This window comes from Acomys minous, assembly GCF_964271855.1.
Source record: "Acomys minous genome assembly, chromosome: 2".
Classification (NCBI taxonomy): Eukaryota; Metazoa; Chordata; class Mammalia; order Rodentia; family Muridae; genus Acomys; species Acomys minous.
In genome coordinates, this window is record NC_140484.1 from 21,205,738 (window position 1) to 21,229,659 (window position 23,922).

The 23,922-nt window shown below is 36.9% G+C and overlaps 1 protein-coding gene across 4 annotated transcripts in view; it reads right to left on the reverse strand.

Moving 5' to 3' along the window:
• Window positions 1-267: 267 nt before the first annotated feature.
• Window positions 268-23,922, reverse strand: part of LOC311582242 (cytochrome P450 2C37-like) — a gene marked incomplete at its 5' end in the record, with an annotated part of 93,218 nt that continues 69,563 nt past the window's right edge. For 3 of the 4 annotated variants that reach the window (XM_084755186.1, XM_084755187.1, XM_084755185.1), the window contains 4 exons: window positions 268-702; window positions 2,204-2,345; window positions 15,986-16,173; window positions 19,077-19,218. In XM_084755186.1, the coding sequence (XP_084611312.1) occupies window positions 521-702; window positions 2,204-2,345; window positions 15,986-16,173; window positions 19,077-19,218 (654 nt within the window). In that variant the 3' untranslated portion in view covers window positions 268-520. Of the gene's footprint in view, window positions 703-2,203; window positions 2,346-15,985; window positions 16,174-19,076; window positions 19,219-23,922 lie in introns of those variants that run through there. The other variant, XR_014774045.1, reaches the window with a different exon arrangement.

Here is a 23,922-nt window from a genome sequence, read left to right on the forward strand (position 1 = left end):
AGACTTATGTACTTAGGAATGCATAGTAAAAACCCTACTTCCTGAAAATCTCAATAGCTCTCACTCATTACATTCTCTATGTTTCTTATTATGTGGACCAACAGGACCTTCAGGATCTGTTTTTTTTTCTTTTTTATGTGAGTTAAAAGAAAGTCTATGTGAACAAGAATACAAACTAAAAATGAAATATTATTCACAACACATAAAAGACACCTATATGATTGTATATTATTATATGGCAGTACTTTATTTTACATAGAAGCCACATTACCTATTTAGGTTTAGATGCATGTGAGTACAAGAAATGTTAACAAGGTTACAGAAAGTAGACTGGCAAATATATTCAGGCAATGACTTCAGAGACTTCAAAATGTAGAACTGTAGATATCCCTGGCCAATGACAGAATGAAAGTTGTGAGAAGAGGGAAGGACTCAGTGACCCTGCTGAGAAAGTGGTAAATGTAGACTTTGTGTATAATTTTAGAAAACAATACAGCAAGAGCCACGCACATGATGGTTATTAGATAGGAATGAAACAGAGCTGGAAAGGAGGAGGAACTGAAGCCAATCCACAAAGCACTGGGGTTGTATCAATGTCCTTCGGGTGAACCAGAGATTTCAGTTTGAAGTTCTGTAAAATGGTAGTCAGAAATAGAAACAACTCCATGCGGGCCAGTCCCTCTCCTGCACACATCCGTTTTCCTGGGGGAGAAAAGAGTCAAAGATGTTAACCATGCTATGCTCATAAGTAATTGCATCCGCAATTACTAAAATGTATGCTTTCTCAGCATCTCTTGGAACTTTTTCAATATTGACCACATACTTGGATACAAAGCACTATTAAGAGATATAAAAAAAATTAAAGCAACACCTATATCTAGTAAGCAGCCTACCTCACTGCCTCAGATTAAAGCTGGATATCAGTAACAGCAAAAACAACAAAAGGTTTACAAATTCATGGAAGTACAACAATGTACTACTAAAGAAATTAATAATTAAATGTGTGTATAGTGTGTGAATGGGTAGAATAAGTATGCAAAAGTTATTTGTCTACACAGTCTGGAAGACTGCTCCAGGTCACCTGGAGCTGGAACAATAGGTGGTTGTGAGCTGCCTAAGGTGGATGCTGGGCATTGTGCTCAGGTTCATGGCAAAAGCAACAAGTTCTTTTAATTTGTAAACCATCTCTCTGGCTCCTTATTATCTTTGCAAACATGACAAACATCTGCCAAAATTGTAGTAAGGACTAGGAATATTCTCACAAGGTCTTACCCCTTCCTGAGGAGCTACTGTCAGCTGACAGCTACTCATACAGAGAAAACTATTCTCATCATGGATGCAGTTCCATTGGCATGCTCCAAAGGAGTCACTTAACTCATACAATAGCAGCACATCATGCATTCCATGAGACCAAAAACTAAAAAGTGTAACAAGTTGAGAGAAGGAATGGTTGAGGGTAGGGTTGGGGATATGTGATGACTGGGTTGAAATACAGTGGTAGTTTTTATCAAAAGGCATTGTATACATATTTTAAACCCAAACAATTCAAAATGGAGTTTAAAATTGCATTTGTCTTCTCCCTGTTCTCTATTACTTATGTCTTTTGAGACAGATTAAAGTCATCAACTAGAATGCTGACTTATTTTTATGTTTAGCAATTGAGTTATCTGAGAGCAAATATGAGTGACTTTCTCCCCAACAGCCCTCTTCCACAGACATGTGTGATGATCTCTAACTATATGTCCAACTATGTCAACATATTCATCCATTTGTTTCCTTGAGTGGTTTTATGCCTATTGGAGTATTTGTGAAACTTATGTGTAGCTGAGCCTGGAGAATGGTGATGCAGAAAAGGCATAAAATTAAATTATGGTAGAGTCTTTACCTAATGGTTAGTTATCAAAGGCTATATGACCTTTACTCTCTAGGATAATGTCTTTAGTGTCTACAAAATATACATAAATAAAGAATGCAATTAGTGCAAATGCTAGCTTTCTTTACTTGAGTGAAATGTGTGAACAAGTTGAACTTCAATATTTGTTTCTAATAGGGAAAAGGTGCTGCTATAAAGGACAATATATGGGCATTGGGAGTCATGCTACAGATGATGCACAAATTACAAGACTACAGGCTTTTTTTTATTTACTGTAAAGTTCCCATGGATCCTTATATCACTAAAGCCATGAAAATGAGTTTCTATTACCTGTTGAGAAAGGCATAAAGTGGTCACTTTTCTTAAAGTTTCCTTTCCCATCTAAAAAGTGTCCAGGGTCAAACATCTCTGGATGGGGGAATTCCTTGCTGTCATGCAGTACTGATGACAATGAAGTTAATATATTTGTTCCCTGCAAACAACACAAACAGCAACACCAAGGTACAAAGATAATATGAAAAGAAAACGTAAAAAAGAGAAATAACCTTATGCACCTTCTGCTCCATAAAAAAAGTTAAAGTACAAAAAAAGAACAGGGATATAAGAGAGAAGTATGAGACCAGTCATAGTGATGAAGCTAAATAGTCTCCAGGAACATGTGAAGTCAGTACTTGGGTATTTGTTCTTCTTTTGCTGTGCTTTGAACATGCATATCTCACCATCTGCTGCTCTAGTTCATTGCATTGTTTTCAATAGTCACATAGATCATAGCTGTAAATGGAGAGCTGTGGTGTATGTGGAAGAAACAAGAAATCATTCATGAAGGTAAAAAAAAAAAGTTTAAAATGACAAATATCACTTGTTTTCTCTCATGGACATAATTCAGATATAGATGTAGATATTACTTGTCATAAAACAGAATCTACTTTCATATATAGAATCTATTTATGTAAACACATACAAGCAGGAAAGAGATCATGTGGAGAGGGAAGGGAACTAATGGGATGGGATAGGAAACCATACAGCTCACAATTTGAGTATTTTACTTAAGGGTGGCTATGTCATAATACACATGTTCTATGATAGATGATTGATAGATAAATAAATAGATAATAGATAGGTAGATAGATAGATAGATGATAGAGAGATACATAATGCTTAAGGATGCATGGTTATGGCTGGTGCTGGTTCTTCCATGGTTCTTTCAAATAATACACAAACATATCCTGTATCATTCTAAAATTTTTAATGGACTGGTATGTGTTTCAGGATATTTGATTACCCTGTGAAGCCTGAGAATGTGTACTGGAAAAAAACTATTTCTCATTGTGTGTGTCTCAGCCCTAGCACACACATTTAATCCAAGAACTTTCTGCTTATTGTAAACAGGTAGTTGTGGTGTGGCTCAGCCCTAGAATACACCTTTAATCTAAGAACCTTCTGTAAACAGGCTTAAATAAAGTCACCATAGATCGAGAGGTGAAGCAAACAATCAGTTGAAATAGAGTGAACATAGGAAAACATAGAGAATGAGAGGAAGTACAGAGGACAGAGAGAGAAAGAAGTAAGTAAGTAAGAAGTGGGGATATTCAGTTTGCAGGGCTTTTTAACAACAGTATAGAAAAGGGACTTTTCCCTTCTGGGACATCAGCTTAGTACGAAGTGCAGCTTGGTGATTTATCTGCCTCTCTGAGCCAGTAGGCTTTTACTCCAGCCTCTGGTTCCTGAGTTCTTATTAGTAAAAATCAAACATTGTGGATTTTGTTTAAAAACACAATTTTGCATGCCAATGCATGGCATGACCACACAGACAAGAGAAATAACACTAGCTTCAGACAAACTGAAAAGTTATTACATTTGGTAAGTCACCTGGGAAGTCCTCAAGGAAAGAGGTAAGAGTGGAAAATACACTAATACAAGTTTCTAGGACCATGTGTGGTGTTACTTTAGATGGCTTTAACTGGAAACAGAAAATGAAGGGCCAAATTATTTAACTGAAATTGGCTCAATATCAATTATGATTATTATCTGTTGGGAGTTGGTCTGATAATATATATTCTCATGATAATTACTGGCTCCCAAGATCTAGTTGCACATCCTCACATATACCTATCCTTGTGCAAGCCTTGCCTAAGAAATTATTTCTGTTTGACCAATAAAAAGCTGGTACCTGGGCTGGGCCAGAGGAAGGTTCATAGGCTTTTGGAAAGAAGCAGAGAGGTATTGGAGGAAAAAGGAAGTGGAGCTGCCATAATGAGTTAGCATGGAGAGAGCCACATGTCTGGATTGGCATGGATAGAAGAATGCAGCCCAGATGAAAAAGAACATTAGCAAGTATTTTGGAATTATGGATGGGAGATATCCTAGATATAAATTATTGGAGCAGATGCAGTGGTATGGAGGGCTTGGTAGGTAAAAATAGGTTAAGAGGTGGTATCTTCCATAGTCTAGGTAAAACAAAGCTATTCTAAAATTTATCTGGTGTCTGTGTCTTTACTGATTTTTAACAGTGAGTTAGATAATACTGCTATAATAACTATAAGCTTAATAATAAGCATTATTAGGCCATAATTTTAAAACAACAGAACAATTATCATTTAAGTATTTTATATTTTATCCTAATGAGCCATAGTGGCTTTTTATGCCTGATGGGTTAAAAATGATTTAGAGATACAAGTAAAAATAAAAATATTAAAAGTGGATTGGTAAAATAAAAGTCTTAGAAAGACATATAAATAATACGAGAAAAATGCTTAGACACAGACAGAGGAATTTAGACAAGAAGCTATTGCATCACCTCCTGATGAAACAGAAGGGGCCAGCCCAACTTTCTTAGAAAACCAACTTTAATTTATCCAGCCACCACACAAATGCTACCAGCAGATTAGAGGCACCCACACGATTGTAAAGAAGGTAAATGCAATCCTATAGGCACATTAGATTTGAGATTGTTTAAGGATGGGATTATTTCATATAGTATGCATTCACTCTATGTCAAGCAACTATTATATTTATGGGCAATTCATAATAGAATTATCCCCCAAGAATGGAAAGATTTGGCATCAGCAATATTAGAAGCTGGTACTCAGTTGCAAGACAAACACAGTAGGAAGAGAAACCTATGACCGCAGAAGAATGACATAAGGGTATAGGTATCAATATTTCCAAGATCAGTTGCTAGGTGAAGGTCAATATGCTGAGTTACAATGGCAGCTTGAATTTGATAATCACATCTTGGTGTTCTGTAATTTACCAGCTTTAATTGGGGGTGTACCAAGCCCTCCAGCACAAGATAATGATGAAATTAATCAGCTATTAATAGGATATGTGCTAGAAGCTTCAGTATTTCAAAAGAAACATCATTTTAACAGTAAAGGTTTGAAGAAAGATTTTTCTACCACTTGGCAATAAGCCAAGGAAATTCCAAGGCAATGTACTACTTGTTCTTTGTATAAACAAACTCCCTTACCTACAGAAAGTAACCCAAAAGGTACACAAAGAAATGAAATTTGGCAAATGGATGTTTTTCAGTTTTGCATACTTCAGATGTGCTTAATAGATTATGGGCCTCAAATTTTTTGGAGATCTGCTGAATATCGATTTTAAAATGTTTACGTTTCTTACCATTCTTAACAGTCACCTTTTAGGTCTCCAGGAAGATGATGGGGCCCCACAATGACTAACTCACCTGGATTGTGGAGTGATAGGGGGAAAGGTAGATTATTGAATCTACTCTTAAACTATAAAGCTACTACTAGCCAAAAATATTACACTAGTATAGATCTTTGTATATTGATACCAAGTAAGGTTATATTTGCTTACATTGACATAGATCTCTGCATATTGATACAAACTTGAGACTATATTTTGGTATTGTACTTATTTAATTTTTAAAAATGCAATGTGAAGTTCTAGTCCGTTTGAAATCTACTATTACACAGAGCAGGGCATGCTGGTGCATGCCTTTAATCCTAGTTCTCAGAGAGGCAGAGGCAAATGGATTGCTGTGAGTTTGGCGCTAGCCTGGTCTACAAAGTGAATCCAAGACAGTCAAGGCTACATAGAGAAAACCTGCGTTGGAAAAAAAACAAAAAATGCAAGTTAATAGTCAATCAACTTGTGATCTTGTGAGGAACTAGTTTAGTTAATTACAGAAATAGAGATTGAATAGCTAGTAAATAGCTAGAAAAAAAGTAATTCAGATATATTAAAGAGAGATAGGTGGTCTTCAAGGTTATTTTTTTATTGACAATAAAACATGTCAGCTCCTGGAAGCACCCCAGTACTTCTTTAAAGAAGATTATGGGCATCAAATAACCTTTTTATGGGATTTTCTTCAAATATGGCAAAGCTAGCCACAGAGGAAAAATATGCTCTTCCCTCAGCTGCTGACGGTTTGCTATCTAATCTGTGGACAAGCAGGACACAAAGTCGACTGTTAAATTATACCAGGAAAGGGTAGATAAGTCCTTCAAATTCGTGCTTCATATAAATGTCTGTCAGATACTCTGGGCCAGTATTATGAAAAACTGGATGTTCCAACATTGCTGAGAAAATGTAGGTGAGGTGACTGTCTAGCCAGTCAACAGTGTCTGGAATTTCCAAAGTTTTGAAGCTCCTTACTCTGCATTTCCTGTTTACTTGGGTAATACTTATTTTTCTCAAGTCTCTGACGGAGTTGAAAACTAGATAATTATTGTCTCACAAATACGCTCTGTCAGAGACATAAGGACAAGTCATATAGGATACGGTTGACAAAGTATAAGAGACCTCTGACTGTCTAGCATGATCTTTAGACATCCATAACAGCTGTTGAAGCTTTGCTGGACAAAGTTCCAAAGATATCCAGCTGATCACCACTGCCCTTAAATATTATGTATGGTTCAGGTGTAATTTTGCCTTAAATTTACTTTGAAATCTACTTTTCTCCTAAAACTGTTTTTCTCTATTTATTTCTCAGCCCTAATGAAATTTACACTGGAAAAACTCTTTCTCACAGAGAAAGTTGAAAAAGCCCTGGCCCAATACTTGAGACAATAATAGAGTTTTTGCTCTGACTGCAAGAAACCAAGACGAAACTTCTAGAAAGAAAGTTAAGACCTTGACTTAATTGTACTTGGATAGATACTGTCATCTGTAGAAAATTTTTTTTAGAATCTGCTTTGAGAGCAATAGAATGTGGGCTTGGAACATCCTGCTTTATGGATACTATACAATAGAGGACACCTTGGCAGTTAGCCTAGGCTAAGACAGCATACCTGTTGGTTTGAGACTGGGAGTAAGGCAAGTTTTTTTCTTTATTAAAGAACATTTAGCTCAAGCCATGTTGCTATGACAATCATGTAAACACAATGGCTTTAGCACAGAGAAATTTATAATTAAACTTTCCTAGGTATCATTTAAAAATAATAATCTGGTCATGCTGACCACTGGTTGGAAATTATTGATTTTTGCTGTATGTTTTATTGTAGATTATACAGAATTGTTTGTATTTCTTTGTTACGCTGTTCTTTTGCTTTGTGGATTTTTAAATACACTATTGATTGTAAAAGATGAGACAATCATGGTGTAATCTGTAATGAAGAAATATGAGCTTCACTTTAAATAAAGTACTGGAGTTGGCCTAAAGAGTAAACAAGTAACAGAACCAAAAAAGTAAGTAACGGAAGGAAAGCAGAAGAAAAGTAAAGGTCTCTTGGGCTATAAGACCTTTCAATCTGTACCACATATGACTGGGCTAGTATTTATTTTTTTCCTTCTCGTTTTCAACCTCTCTTCAACAGGTAGTTGTTCACCAAAGGTTCCTTTCCCTTAACCAGCTGTTCACCATCTGCTCAATTCACCCTACTGCAGATCTACCAAGACTTTCTTTTCTCTCCTCTCCACTTGTTCCAGAAGCAGGTCTGCAGGTAAGTTCAAATTGTTTCTGTTTCAAGGCCTAAAAAGATGTTTCTAGGTTGATACATGCAAGTTACACGAGAAAGTGATTTAGGTACAGAACTTTGGGTTCACCAAGATAGCATAGATAATAGACTACTTTCTGCAAAGTAGAGAAATGCTAATGAAGTGGGCATTGTGAGTGTAATTCTGTCCAGATATTATACAGTCTTTTGATGTTAGAGAAGGAATCTTTTCTTTTCACAAAAGGGGAAATCTTGCAAGATATTTGATCACACTCTGTGCCCCAAGATTGTTTACTGGAAAAGCCTGTTTCTACTTGTGATATAGCTCAGCTTTGGTTTACAGCGTTAATCAAAAATTTTTCTGATTATTATAAACAGGTAGTTGTGGTGTGTCTCAGTCCTATCACACACCTGTAGTCCAAGGACTTTCTATATATTGTAAATAAGTAGTTGTAGTGTGGCTTGGTCCTTTAATCCAAGATAGTTCTGTAAAGAGGATTAAACAAAGTCAACCATAAGTTAAGAGGCTGAGCAAGCAACATGTTGACAGGATGTGAAGATGGTACAAAGACAATAGAGAATGAGAGGATAGAGAGATGCACAGGAAGTAGAAAATGAGGGCTATTCAGTTTGAAGGGGTTTTAAGACAGCATGGAGAAGGACAAATGGACTTTTTCTTCTAGGATGTAAGCTAAGAAGGAGAGTTGTCTGGGTGCTTTCTCTGCCTCTCTGAGCTAGTACACTTTCATCCCAGCATCTGGCTCCTTAGTCTTTATTGGTAAAATAGAACATTTGAGATTTTGTTTAAAAACAACAGGTGGGAGTTCCAAGATAGCAGTGCCCAGCAAGCACTGTGTCTGATCTACTGCACAGAGACCAGGGACTTAAATGGAGCCACAGGCTGCTAAATCTAGAGAACTTGAGGTGAGTGGGGTCCTGCACAGTGCAGACCACCAGGGGCCTGGCCCAGGTCAAGCAACAGACCATGGAGGTCCTGAACCCACTCTCCAGATGCTTGAACAGGACCCACCTGTGGGCTGCAACTAGCAGATAAAGCCTGAATTCAGTGTGTGGGTCGGTGCTGGAGCTCCTGGCCTATGGAAGTCACAGGGAAACAGGGGAAGTTGCTCTTGGGCCCATCCACCTTCACCACACAAATTTGCCAAGGACCCTGTGCCATGTTTAAACAGGCAACTGGGTCCAACTAGCTCAGAGAACGTGCATGCAGTCTGTGGGGTGGAACATGCCCAAGTGGGAGCTGAATGCAGGGTACTGAGCAGCTTGGATCCACATAGCTCAGGTAAAACAGCATACAGGGGACCCTGTACCAGGGGAAAACTCCTGATCCCCACACACAGGAGCACATGACCTATTATCATTCACCAATTATCCACTCTCAACAACCAGTAAAGGACACCAAAAGCCACATCCCATCAACAGAAACAGAAAAATGACTAAAGGAGGCATATGAATACAAACAACAAAAACCAAAAAAGCTCAGCATCTCCAGATCCCAACTTTCCCAAAGAAAACAACCCTGAGAACCCAAAAAAACAATCGAAATACAAGAAAATGACCTCAAGTCCTTAGTAAGGAAGATGATAATGGAAGAAATGAATGAAGTCTGTAAACAACTGCAGGAAGATGCAACCAAGCAGGTTGAAGACATAAAAGAGATATTTAGAGAGGCACTGGAAGAATTTCAGGAAAATACAGAAAGAAGATGAAGGAAATCAATAAAAAAATTTCAAGATCTCAAGTTGAAACTGGAACCTATGGCAACAGAACACACAGAAGAAAAACATAACTGAGAGACCTTAGAGAAGGAAGCAACCAACAAAAAGATGACCTTCTCTAACAGAATCAAAGAAATGGAGGAATGAATTTCAGGACTTGAGGATAAAAATCATAGAACACGAAAAAACCATCGAAGAAAATGCTAAATCCAAAAAGTCCCTGACACAGAACATCCAAGAAATCAAGGACACCATGAAAAGATGAAACCTGAGAATAAGAGACATTGAGGAAAGAGAAGACGCCTGACTCCATAGCCCAGAAAATATCTTCAGCAAAATCATAGAAGAAAAATTTCCCAGTATGAAGAAGAAGATGCATATGAACATGCAAGAGGCCTACAGAACACCAAATAGAATAGACCAGAAAAGAAAAATTTCCCATCCATAATAAAAACACAAAATAGACAGAACAAAGAAAAATATTAAAAGCAGCAAGAGAAAAAGGCAGAGTAACATACAATGGCAAACCTATCAGAATTACACCAGCCTTTTCAGCAGAGACCATGAAGTCCAGAAGGGCCTGGAGAGAGGTCCTTCAAACCCTAAGAGACCACAGATGCCAGGCCAGACTACTAAACCCAGCAAAACTATCAATAACCATTGATGGAGAAAACAAACTATTCCATGACAGAAACAAATTCAAACAGAACCTATTCACAAATCCAGCTTTACATAAATTACTAGAAGGAAAACTCCACCTCACAGGGATGAGTTACAACCAAAACTAAACAGGAAATTGATAACTACACCATTGCAAAATCACAACCTTACAATATCTTGAGTATAACAAACATCAAAATGAAGGGACTTAACAGTCACTGGTCATTAATATCTCTCAACATCAATGGTCTCAGTTCTCCAATAAAAAGACACAGACTAATTGAGTGGATGCATAAACAAGACCCAACATTCTTTTGCATTCAAGAAATACATCTCTCCCACAAGAACAGACATTACCTCAGGGTAAAATGCTAGAAAAAATATTCCAAGCTAATGGTTGCAAGAAGCAAGCTGGGGTAGCCATTCTAATATCTAATTAAATAGGCTTTCAACTAAAATTAATCAAAAGGGATGAGGAAAGACACTTCATAGTCATCAAGGGTAAAATCAACCAAGATTACATCACAATTATGAACATCTATGCTTCAAATACAAGGGCACCCAGATTTGTAAAAGAACTATTAACAAAGCTTAAACCACTCACCAATCCCCACACATTGATAGTGGGAGATTTCAACATACCATTTTCACTGAAGGATAGGTCATTGAAACAGAAATTAAGACAAGAAATAACATGTTGATACCTAAACTTCAAAAAGACCCAACAAAAAAAGGAGAACTTCAGAACAATTTCTCTTATGAACATAGACACAAAGATACTCAATAAAGTACTCCCAAAATGAATAAAAGAACATATCAAAGATATCATTCATCATGACCAGGTAGGCTTCATTCCAGGCATGCAGGGATGATTTAATATACAGAAATCCATCAATGTAATCCATCATGTAAACAAACTAAAAGAAAAAACCACAAGATCATCTCCTTAGAAGCAGAAAGAGTATTTCACAAAATCTGACACCCAATCATGTTTAAAGTGTTGGAAAGATCGGGGATACTAGGCACATACCTAAACATAATATAGGCTATATACAGCAAGCCAATAGGCAACATCAAATTAAATGGAGAGATACTCAAGGAAATTCCTCTAAAATCAGGGACCAGACAAGGCTGCTCAATATCTCCATATCTCTTCAATATTGTTTTTGAAGTTCTAGCCAGAGCACTAAGACAACACAAAGACATCAAGGGCATCCAAATAGGAAAGGAAGAAGTAAAATTATCCCTATTTGCAGATGACATGATAGACCCCCAGAATTCCACCAGAGAACACCTACAGATGGTAAACACCATCAGCAAATTGGCTGGCTGTAAAATTAACTCAAAAAAACAGTAGCCTCCTCATATACAAATGACAATCATACAGAGGAAGAAATTAGGAAATCTGTACCCTTCACATTAGCCACAAGCAATATAAAATATGTAAGAGTTACTGTAACCAACTAAGTGAATGACTTATTTGAAAAAAAAACTGTAAGTCCCTGAGGAAAGAGATTGAAGATGACATGAGAAGATGAAGGGATCTGCCTTGTTCATAGTAAAAATGGCCATCTAACTAAAGGCAATTTACAGATTCAATGCAATCCCTATCAAAATGCCTACACAATTTTTAAAAAGACATTGAAAGGTCAATTCTCAACTTCATATGCAAAGACAAAAAAAAACAGAATAGCTAAAACTATCTTATACAATAAAAGATCCTCAGGAGAGATCTCTGTACCCAATCTCAAGCTGTACTAAAAAGCAATGGTAATTAAAACAGCATGGTACTGGCACAGCAATATGCTGGTTGATCAATGGAATTGAATTGAAGACCCAGAAATGAATCCACACACATATGGTCACTTGATTTTTGACAAGGAAACCAAATCTATTCAATGGAAAAAACAGCATCTTCAACAAATGGTGCTGGTCCAACTGGATGTCTACATGTAGAAAAATGCAATTAGACCCATATTTGTCACCATGTACAAAACTCAAGTCCAAGTGGATTAAAGACCTCAGCATAAAACCAGAGACACTAAATCAGTTAGAAGAAAAAGTGTGGAAGAGCCTGGAACACATTTGCACAGGAGACAACTTCCTGAACATAATATAAACAGCCCAGGCCTTAAGGTCAACAATTAATAAATGGGACCTCATGAAGATGAGAAACTTCTGTAAGGCAGGAGACACTGTTAAGAGAACAAAGCGACAGCCTACAGAATGGGAAGATATCTTCACCAACCCTTCATCTAACAAAGGTCTATATTCAAAATATATAAAGAACTCAAGAAATTAAACACCACCAAAACAAATACACCAATTGAGAAACGGGGCTCAGAACTAAACAGAGAATTCTCAACAGGGGAATATCGAATGGCTGAGAAACACATAAAGAAATGTTCAACGTCTTTAATCATCATAGATGCAAATCAAAAGGACTCTGAGATGCCATCTTACACTCATCAGAATGGCTAAGATAAAAAACTCAAGTGACACCATATGCTAGCAAGGATGTGGAGAAAGAGGAACACTTCTTCATTGCTGGTGGGAATGCCAACTAGTACAGCCACTTTGGAAATCTATCTGGCACTATCTCAGAAAACTGGGAATAGGTCTACCTCAAAACCCAGCTATTCCACTCCTTGGAATATACCCAGAAGAAACTCCAGCACACAACAGGGACATAGTGGCCTTATTCATAATAGCACAAACATGGAAACTGCCTAAGTGTCCCTCCATAGAAAAATGAATAAAGAAACTGTGGTGCATAAACACTATGGAATACTATAGTTCCATAGTTTAATAGTTTAATAGTTCTAGCTATTAAAAACAAGGCATTCCCAAAATTTGTGGACAAATGGATTGAACCAGAAATGATCACAATGAGTAGGTTAACCCAGAAGCAGAAATAGTCAAATGGTATATACTCACTTATATCTGGACACTAGCCCAAGGGGCATGTCCAATGAAAATCTTTACTTATCAGGAAAATGAGATAGATGTGCAGACATCCTATTGGGACTCTAGGTGTGAGAAGTATGGGAGAATGGGGAAATAGAAGGGTCCAAAGGGTCCTTGAAATCTACAAGAAAAACATTATGATGGGCAGATCTGGGCCCAGAGGTTCTGCTCAAACTATGGCACCAGCCAAGGACAATACATGCATTAACATTGAACCCCTACCCAGATCTAGCCAATGGACAGGTCATTCTCCACAGTTGAGTGAAGAGTGGGGACTGACTTCCACACGAACTCTGATGCCCCATATTTGACCACATCCCCTTGATGAGGAAGCCTGGTGGCACTCAGAGGATGGATATCAGGCTACCAAGAAGAGGCTTGATACCCTATGATCATATACAGGGGGAAGAGGTCCCCCTCAGTCACAGTCATAGGGGAGGGGAATAGAGGGAAAGCATGAGGGAAGGAGAAATGGGAGGATACAAGGGATGGAATAACTATTGAGAAGTAATACGAATGAATTAATAAAAAATAAAAGTAAAAAAATAAAAAGTTATGTGGTCTACAAAGCTTTACAGTGCTGTATTGTATTAACACATCAACTAAACAAAAGATGTTTAAATTTTAAATACTAAAATGGTTTTGACAAGTGTAAGTGTTTAAAAATCAAATTCTAGCCTCAATACTTTATATATATATATATATATATATATATATATATATATATATATATATATATATTCTTATTAGTATACACATTGCTTGTGGCTGTTTCTCTGCTACAGTGACAGAATCAGAAGTGGCAGCACAACTCTCGTGGATTAAAAACTCTGAAATATTTTCCAACAAGCCCATTGTAAGCAAAGATTAATGAATCTTGTCTTTGCCTATTATCTGTACTGAAACCAGCAGTCTCATCTGGAAAAGGAGATTCTTATCTGATTTGTAAGAGTATAGTGTTAGCCATGAAGTTATGACTATTTCTGTACCAGGCAGTTCCAGGAGGGGAAAGAATGCTATGCTAGTTCACAAGACCCAAATTGAAGAGTCACATCACAATCCACCAGTAGAGCATAAAGGGATGTGAGGGCAGTATATGCAATACTTGACCCAAAGCAAGACTCTTATCTTTACCAGGGGATATGGGACACGGGTCACTCCTGTCTCATTATTCAGTCTCTTTATCATTTAGTTATGGATGTATATTAAATGTTTTAATACTATACATAGACTCCAATACTAAGAAACACAAATGATATTTTAGGAAAGCCCTTTGATGAAAACTTAATTTGATAGGAACACTTTCCAAATTATATAAAGACATGAGACTTGACATACAAATGTTGAAGTTAAATAGATTAAAAATCAAATGAATATGCCTATATATCAGTTGGACTTATTCATTTATTCATCTGTATATCATAATATTTATGTCACCTTTATACATTCTTGGGGAGAATCAGGAATCAATAATGCAATTACCTTATTTGAGTGTTTTTGTCTTTCTATTCTCAGTTTGTACATTCTTCTTGTCCAGATACAATTTTATAGACATTCAATTTTGGTAATCATTGAAATTAAAAACCAGTTCTGTTTAATGCTATTTGTAATTAATCAACTGGTTCATAATAACATAAACTGAAATGAAGTACAAAGAAATAAGAAAAGCATAGATAAAAACATTGACCAGAAAACATCTTAAAATTACACATATCTTTAGAGATAAATCATTCACTGTAATTAGTAAAACACATAAGTTAGGTAAAATAAGATCAGAATTATGACTAAATTAATTGTTTTTATGAACCACGTTAAGATAGTGGCAGTCATACTAGAAAAAACTAGAAGACTTTCTTTTTTCTCCTTTATTAATTTATTCTTGTTACATCTCAATGGTTATCCCATCCCTTGTATCCTCCCATTCTTCCCTCCCTCCCATTTTCCCCTTATTCCCCTCCCCTATGACTGTTCCTGAGGGGGATTACCTCCCCCTGTATATGTTCATAGGGTATCAAGTCTCTTCTTGGTAACCTGCTGTCCTTCCTCTGAGTGCCACCAGGTCTCCCCCTCCAGGGGACATGGTCAAAGGTGAGGCACCAGAGTATGTGAGAAAGTAATATCCTACTCTCCACTCTACTGTGGAGAGTGTTCTGTCCATTGTCTAGATCTGGGTAGGGGTATAAGGTTTATCGCCTGTATTGTCCTTGGCTGGTGCCTTAGTTTGAGCGGGACCCCTGTGTCCAAATCTGCCTACCATAATATTCTACTTGTAGGCTTCTAGGACCCTCTGGGTCCTACTTGGCCATTCTCCCATGATTCTCTCATCTAGAGTCCCACTAGAATGTCCTCCCCTCTGTCTCAGTTTCCTGGTAAGTGAAGGCTTTCGTGGGACATGCCCTTTGGGCTAATATGCAGCAAAACTCTAAGAAATTATTGGCAAGATACTTCACTGAAAAGAAATAATTATGGAGAAAATAAACCAAGGACAAGTAAAAGTAAGATATAACTTTTTTCATAATTGAATAATTCAAGATATAACCTCACCCAGATTATTTGGAGATTTTTCTCTCAATAACAAAAATTCCAAAAAGTCTAATGGGCTGCAACAGACATTTAGAAAATATATATGGAAATATAAACACCCAATTTTTAACCGAAGCAAAATGTGGAAGGTGGAGCAAATGTAGGAGAGTCACTACCATGTCCCTGCATGCTTACAGCTACCTTCCTGATCATGAATCAGCATATGCTACCTGCAGCACAGTGTGTCTAACAGAACTGGGACCACACTGTGAATATGGAAGTGTCAAGAGCAGAGAGATGCAACAACGAAGAGACAAGCTCACCTTGGGGATGACGTAGTTCCTAAATTTAATGTCACAGGTCACTGTATGGGGCAGGCTGGTAGGGAAAAGGTCAATGAATCTCTGGACCTCATGAATCACAGCATCTGTGTAGGGCATGCAGTTCCTGTCCTGCATGCAGGGGCTACGGTGCCTGCCCACCACACGGTCAATCTCTTCCTGGAATTTAGCTGGTAATAAGCAATGACAAATGTTGGAATAGGGAAAAAGCAGTATGTTTGTCCTGTTAATTCATGGCTATGGAGAGCATGAAGAACTTGCCTCCGTATCATGAATATATATATGTATAGCTAATATGATTTAGTTGTATACATTAATAGTTACAGCCATAATAGAAAATATTATAAAAATTTAATATTGCCAACAAAAGCCAAAGTACAACTAATTCAACATTATAAGCATTAATTAAAGATATCAGACAAAATTTATTAAATTTTTGTTAAAATTCAGTATTGATTTTCAGACTATGTGTGGGCATTTAGGTGTGTGCCTTTGTGCATACAATTTGAAGTAGTATTCCAGTTATATTATTAACCTCTAGTGGCCAGGTTCTACACCAACAACTACTTTTGAAATATAATTGTATTTTAAATAATGATTGCTTCTTATGTACTCAAGTATACCTAAAATTTATTGAGTTTTTGAAAGAGGAAATATCAGTTGTACCTACATCCTATTTATAAATACCTATCTACAAATAGATAATTAACACGCACATAAGCATGCACACATATAAGAATACATGCACACACATGTATGCCATCATATCTTTAATAATGGATTGTGGAAAACTGTACTTAATTACACGATTCTCATTGTGAAAAATTGCAGATGCATTAATACTGTTCCCCAAAACAAATATTATAGTTTTTATTATTGATGCAATTTTTGGCTGGTAAATCCCTTTTCACTTTAGTTTGTAATTTTCAATTTCATGAGTTAGAATTGTTTCTAAGTATTCAAATGGATACTTTTGTTCCTGGAATAAAAGGTCAGTTGATGAAAGCATCAGAGGACAAACTACTTCTCCATTGTCCCCTCATTCTCTGTTCTTGCCATCGGCATTCACAGGGTAGATACAATATCAGGAGCTTTCTAAGTCTGGTTCCATACACCTCTCTTAAACTGTCTCCCTCCCTCCTGCACTATGCAGATATCTGAATTTCATGGCTTCCTAGGATATTGCTTTAGAGAATGGGATAGGAAACAAACTCCAGGATTTCATGAAGAAACAATGTAGTGTATAAAATTGATGATAGGCATAGAGATCTACCTTTGCATTTTTGTTTATCAACACTGAAGACACCACAACGTGATCTTGAGAATTCTGGTGCACTATCAATGCTAATATTTTACATGTGAATCAAGGATCGCTGGCAAAGATTTTTTTTTTTTTTTTTGCTTTTCTATTCCATGGTGGTGTCTAAAATTCTGGGAAACATTGTTTTGTATTCATGATTCTATTCTACTCTCTCTGATAGATATTGAGAAAGAAGCATCTATTTGTAGGTTTCTAGGACCCTCTGGATCCTTCATCTAGCCAATGGACAGAACATTCTCCACAGTTGAGTGGAGAGTGGAATATTACTTTCTCACATACTCTAGTGCCTCACCTTTAGCCATGTCCCCTGGAGGGGGAGACCTGGTGGCACTCAGAGGAAGGACAGCAGGTTACCAAGAAGAGACTTGATACCCTATGAACATATACAGGGGGAGGTAACCCCCCTCAGGAACAGTCATAGGGGAGAGGAATAAGGGGAAAATGGGAGGGAGGGAAAATGGGAGGATACAAGGGATGGGATAAACATTGAGATGTAACAAGAATAAATTAATAAAGGAAAAAATAATAAAATAAAATTAAGATTAGGAAATAAAAAAAAGAAAGAAGGATCTATGAAGATGGTATAATACAGAGATCTTTACAGTGCATCACTGTCTCGAAGATAGATACAGCTGTAGATATTCCTGAAACAGGATCAAGAAATGCTCTTTGAGACTCTCTACGTAATGAAAACATTTTCAGTTTTCTCCTTAAATCACTCTACATTTTTCTTTCCCTGGCATCCACCCATTGTTCCTATTCACATGGCTTCCTGTTACTTCTGTAGAGCAATTCTGTTCTCTATGTAGGAAACAGTCCTTTTCATGATATGGACATTAAGGGTACAGTGGACAGACCAGCCTATGGTTCATACACTGGTTTTCTCCTTGGACTCCTTAAGTCCAAGCAGGATACCTTGTGGAGATTTGTGGTCACTGTTTGTTTTTCTTTTTCATAGTAATTCTTTAAGCATATTCTCTATGTAATCATCTTCCAGGATCCCTCATCGCCCACTGCTCATTACTATTGTGCTATATTAATGTTGTGAAGGCTACTTAGTTGCTTATTGTTTTCTTCTTGTCCTATCCTAAATGATCTAATTCTCTTTCACAAATATGCTATTTTCATTTCAGTGCATACTGACTCAGGCTGGATGATATGTTTCATCTATGCAGAACACCTGGTTCTATTTAAAAATAAGTTTCTAAAATAATCATATTTGTAAAAAGGAAATACTTTGTACATATTGGGGAAAAGTGTCATCCGGCAGATTTTTTAAGGAAAATGATAAAATTGCATTATGTATAAGTTTGAAACCATAACTTTCACATCAATGAAAATGCAAGTCTAATGCACCAAACATTAGTATACTTCACAGAATGGAACATTTCCAAGGAAAATACACTAAGTGCTAAGATCACTTCATATGCTTTATTGAGGTGAGCTTTATTTTCTCTACACAAGAATTAAATTTATCTGAATGAACACATCTATAAGAATTTAGCAGCTCTAAAGATTTGAATTTGGGGAATATAATAACAATTACAGGCCAATGTAGGTTCTCTGTCTACATCACTCAGACAATTAGGCCAGCTTTGGTGGCTTTTCATGCTGTCATTCTCTCCTCCTTCTCTCAGTCATCCCCCTTATTATATCCAGTAGAACAGAAAGATGGGATGTTGAAAAACAACACAATGGAATACTGGCGGCATTTTCCCAGCATCTTAAGGAACTGCTGTGGTGTGTCCTCACCTGTGACATGTGGGTGCTTCAGCAGGAACAGGAGAGCATATCTCAGTGTTGTACTTGTTGTCTCTGTCCCAGCAATAAATAGGTCAGTAGCTGTTATTGCCAGGTGTTCAAGTGTATTGTCCAACTTTTGATTGCAGTTTTCCTAAGAATGCTTTGATAAAATTATCTGATAATTTTTACTGGCATATCAAACTGTAATGAATATACAACATGGCACAATTCTATATAGCTGATAATATAAAATATATAATATGCAGGGGTGGCAAAAAAACAATATAGCATTTCAGAGACAGCTCTGTAGTTGGTCTAAATTTCATTTTCTACATTTGTATTTCTTGTTACTATAAAATTACATTCTTGAGATTATTTTCCGATAAGTGTGAGTGCACATGTATGTGTGTGTATGTGTTTGTGTGTATGTGTGTTTGTGTGTATGTGTGTTTGAGTATATGTGTGAATGTTTAGGTGTGTGTATATATGTTTGAGTATGTATACAGAGAGAAACGTATTTTTTATTAGTATGTTCTTCTATCAAAACATACTTAAGTAGGATGTAAGGTACATCTTACCTTGAGATTTGTAGCTTAATAAATAAGTAAAAAGCCTGCATGCTATATATATTAAAAATATTGGCAGGACTGGACTCTGATGCTTTATATCTACTCTGCTATACCAACTTCTTTGTGATGAGTCTGCTTGTATATGTATGCAGTGGATCCTTGATGTCTAATGGCATTTATAAATAGAATTCCTCTTAACTGTGAAGAACACAATTTGAATTAGTAGAAATAAAACAAAATGTGGCCATAATGTTAGCTGTTTTAAACTAAGTTTGGAAATGTTCCTATAGGAAAAGTAGGACAAAGGCAGACTCACACCTCTCTTTCTGCTTCCCCGGATCCAATCTCACAAGCTTTATCCCCAGCTATGTTACAGGAAAAAAACTGTTACTGAAATCTCCCATTTCAATGGACTCCATTCTCCAAAGTATATTCTCCCCCAATCTTCCTTCCTCTAACCCATCCCAGGATCCCATCCTCTAACACAAGCAGACATCCACAAGGAACTTGCTAAGGAGGCCAGGGAAACAAGCAAGCCAAAATCCAATCCCCCAATTTCATCCCTAGTAATAGAACACTAGCTGCAGTCTTTCTTTCCCCTTGTGAATATCTGCTGTAGATACCATAGACCATCCCTGTCCCTACTTTTCCTACATACCAGCCCCAAACTTCAACAGGCACACCACTGGGGAAAAAAGGAAAAAAGAAGAGAAAAGAAAAAAGGCAGGTAAAAAAAAAAACCAGGAAGACTGCCTGGGATCTGTTTTTCTCCCTTTGTTCATCCATCCAATCCTACAGTATCATCCTCAGCTCTATAGAAAGATACTCCTGGCTGCCAATCTTGTCCCCATGCTGTTCCCATATTTCATAGATCCCACAGATCTTCCCTTTTTAACCTCCTTAACCTCACGCATTCTTTGTCTCAGCCTATAATTGCAGCAGGAAGCCCCTGCTATGAAGGCTGCTCTTGCTAGGCAACAAGTAGGCTGCAGTCTAATCCACACCTCTCCTTTTGCTTCTCCATATCCACCACCCAGTCACATCCATAGCTCTATAGCAGAAAACCTATTGCTGCTGTCTTCCTTTCTGATTTCATTCCCAGCATATTCCCACAAAGATCTCTTCCCACCTTTCTCCTACTAACTAATCTAAATACCTAACCTCCAACACCAGCAAGCATCTCTTAAAGCACACTAGCTGAGCAAGCCAAAGAAACAGGTAAGCCAACTGAAGGCCTTCATCACTACCTTTTCCCCTCTAAATCCAATTTTTCAATCTCATCCCTATCTCTACAACAGAATATCTGATGCAGTTTCCTGCCCAAAACTTTTGTGGCTCACACATACAGTCCCCTCCTAAAGTGCTTGTCCCCACCTGTTGATTTATCCCAGCCCCCAACTCCAGAGGCAACTGTATGCTAACCTGCAGAGTTAACCCTCAGAGGATTCTTGACAGGGAACCAAACAGTTTATCTGCAGATCTTCCCCTCTCCTTTTCTTCCTCTGGATCCCCCCCCACTTAGGCTCATGTCTGGGAATATAACAGATGCGCTGTGGTGACCTCTACACTGTCTTTCCCAGTAAAGAAGAAAAAATAAGCAGATCTTGGTTGAACACTCTGTTCTCCTCCCTCCTGGGAATACCTTCAGATTCTTAGACTATCCTCCTTCCTATGTAAGCTTCCAATGGCCAGAAACACATTTTATCTGAAAACCAAAGAGGACACAACTATTATGTCAAAAAGTCCTACCAGGGAACATACAGGCATTATATTTCCTGAAAGCACAAAGAAAACAGAAACAAAGGAACAAAACATCTATGCATCAACAACAAAAATACAAAAACCAACACCTAAACCTATAACCATCCCAGTCCCAGATACTTTCATCAACTTAAAAACACAAACAATAACTGACAAGGCAACAAATCTCCACTAGAGCCTCACTATCCTACCACAACAGGCCCTGTATGTTCTAACATAGCTGTAGCATAAGAAAGAGACCTTAAAACCACCTGAATAAAGATGATAGAGGTCTTTAAAGAAGAAATTAGTAAATCTATTAAAGAAATTCAAGAAATACAAAGTTGGGAAAATTAATAAAATTGTACAAGACCTGAAATTGGAAATAAAATCAATAAAAATAACCCCAAATGTGGGAAATATGGATATTAAAAATTTAGGAAATCCATCAGAAATTACAGAGGCAAGGTTCACCAACACAATACAAAAGATGGAAGAGAGAATCTCAGGTAGTGGATGCATGATAAAAGTAAATAATAGAAGCAATAAATGCATCAGTCAAAGAAATTCTGTAATCTAAAAACTGAAATGCACAAAACATCCAGGAAATCTGAAACACTATGAAAAGACCAAACCTGAAAATAATAAGAATAGAAGGCAAATATCAGCTCAAAATCTCAGAAAACATTCAACAATTTCTTAGATGAAAAAAAAATTTAACCTAAAGAAAGAGATGCCTATAAGGGTAAAAGAAGCATTCAGAAGACCAAAGATATTGGCCTAGAAAATAAAGTTCCATTAGCACATGATAATGAAAACTAAATATTCAGAATAAAGAAGGAATATTAAAAGATGCAAAGGCAAAGACCAATTTATGTAAAAAGACATACCTATTAGAATTACACCGGACTTCTCAAGGGAGATTCTAAAACTGGAAGGGCCTGGACAGATATGCTGCAACTCTACAAGACCACAGATGCCAGTGAGGACTACAAAATTCAGCAAAACTTTCATTCACCATAAAAGAAGAAAACTACATACTCTATGACAAATCCAAATTGAAATAATATTATCCACAAAAATAGTCATGCAGAAGGTACTAAATAGAAAACTCCAACCCAAAGGGCTTAACTACACTCATGAAAACAAGGAAATAAATAATCTCACACCAGCAAAATAAAAAGAAAGGACACACACACAAACAAAACCACCACCACCATCACAGACAAAAAATAACAGATATTAATAGTTGTTTTTTTATATCTCTCAATATCAGTCAACTCAATTCCCCAGTAAAAGGACTTAGTATAAAGATGACTTCAAATGTGGCAAACAAGCCACTGGGGAAAATGTCCTCATTTCTAGCACAGACAGAATTCTGCCTAAAAATAGGCAAGCTTGGTTGCAGGCAGGGTTGATGGCCAAACTCTGCCAAGACAGGGTAAACAAGTTCTCAATAATTCCTGCCTCACAATTATGTCTGTCAGATATACTGGGCCAGAAGGCTGAATATGATGTTCTAATGTGATAGAGTTTGGAGTGACTCTTCAGGCAGCAAATTGTCTCTATCATCCTCTCATTTTGAAAGCTGCTAACCTGAACTTCGTGTATACTCAGGCAATTAACTTTATCCCTTCTCAAGTCTCTAATGGTGTTGAAGACCAGATAGTTTAGTTTTACAATTAAGCTTAGTTGTTCAAGGGTTAAGATGTTTTTAGGTCTAGATAGACGTTTTAAGTTGATAATAATGAGATATGATAGATATTGATTTACATTCAGAATTTTAGATGCACTAAGATAGGAAAGATTTTTTTCAAGGTTGCCGAATACAAATAGCCAAAATGCTATGGAATTTCTATAATTCCAGATTGTTTTGTGGTTCTTCTTGCTGTATCTAGTTTATTATATGTGTGTGTAAGAATTAAAAACAAAAAGAAAAAAGACTTAATTTAACATAATAAATAAGAAAACAGAAACCATTCTTATGCTTCATAAAAGACACATCTCAACATCAAGGACAGATATTGCCTCAGGGTAAAGGGTTGGAAAATGATATTTCAAGCAAATGTACCCGACAAGCAAGTTGGTACAGTCATTTCAGTATCTAACAAAATAGACTTAAATCAAATTTAATCAAAAGATGAGAAAGGTCAGTTCACATTAATCAAAGGAGAAATCCACCAAGATAACATTTCAATTATGAACATACATGCTCAAAATTGCAAGGGCAGCCACATTTGTAAAGGAAACATTTAAACCATGCATCAAACCCCATGCATTAATAGTGGGACATTTCAATATCCCATATTCACAAAGGACAGAAAGTTCAGACAAAAACTAAACAAAGAAATAATGGAGCTCACAGTTGCCATTGACTCAAATGAACCTAACAGATATCTATAGACCATTTCACCCAAACACAAAAGAATATATCTTCTCAGCACCTCCAAAACTTGACCACATACTCAACCACAAAGCAAGTCTCAGCAGACATACACACACACACAAAAAAAAAAGTTGAAATAAACCTTTGTATTCTATCAGAC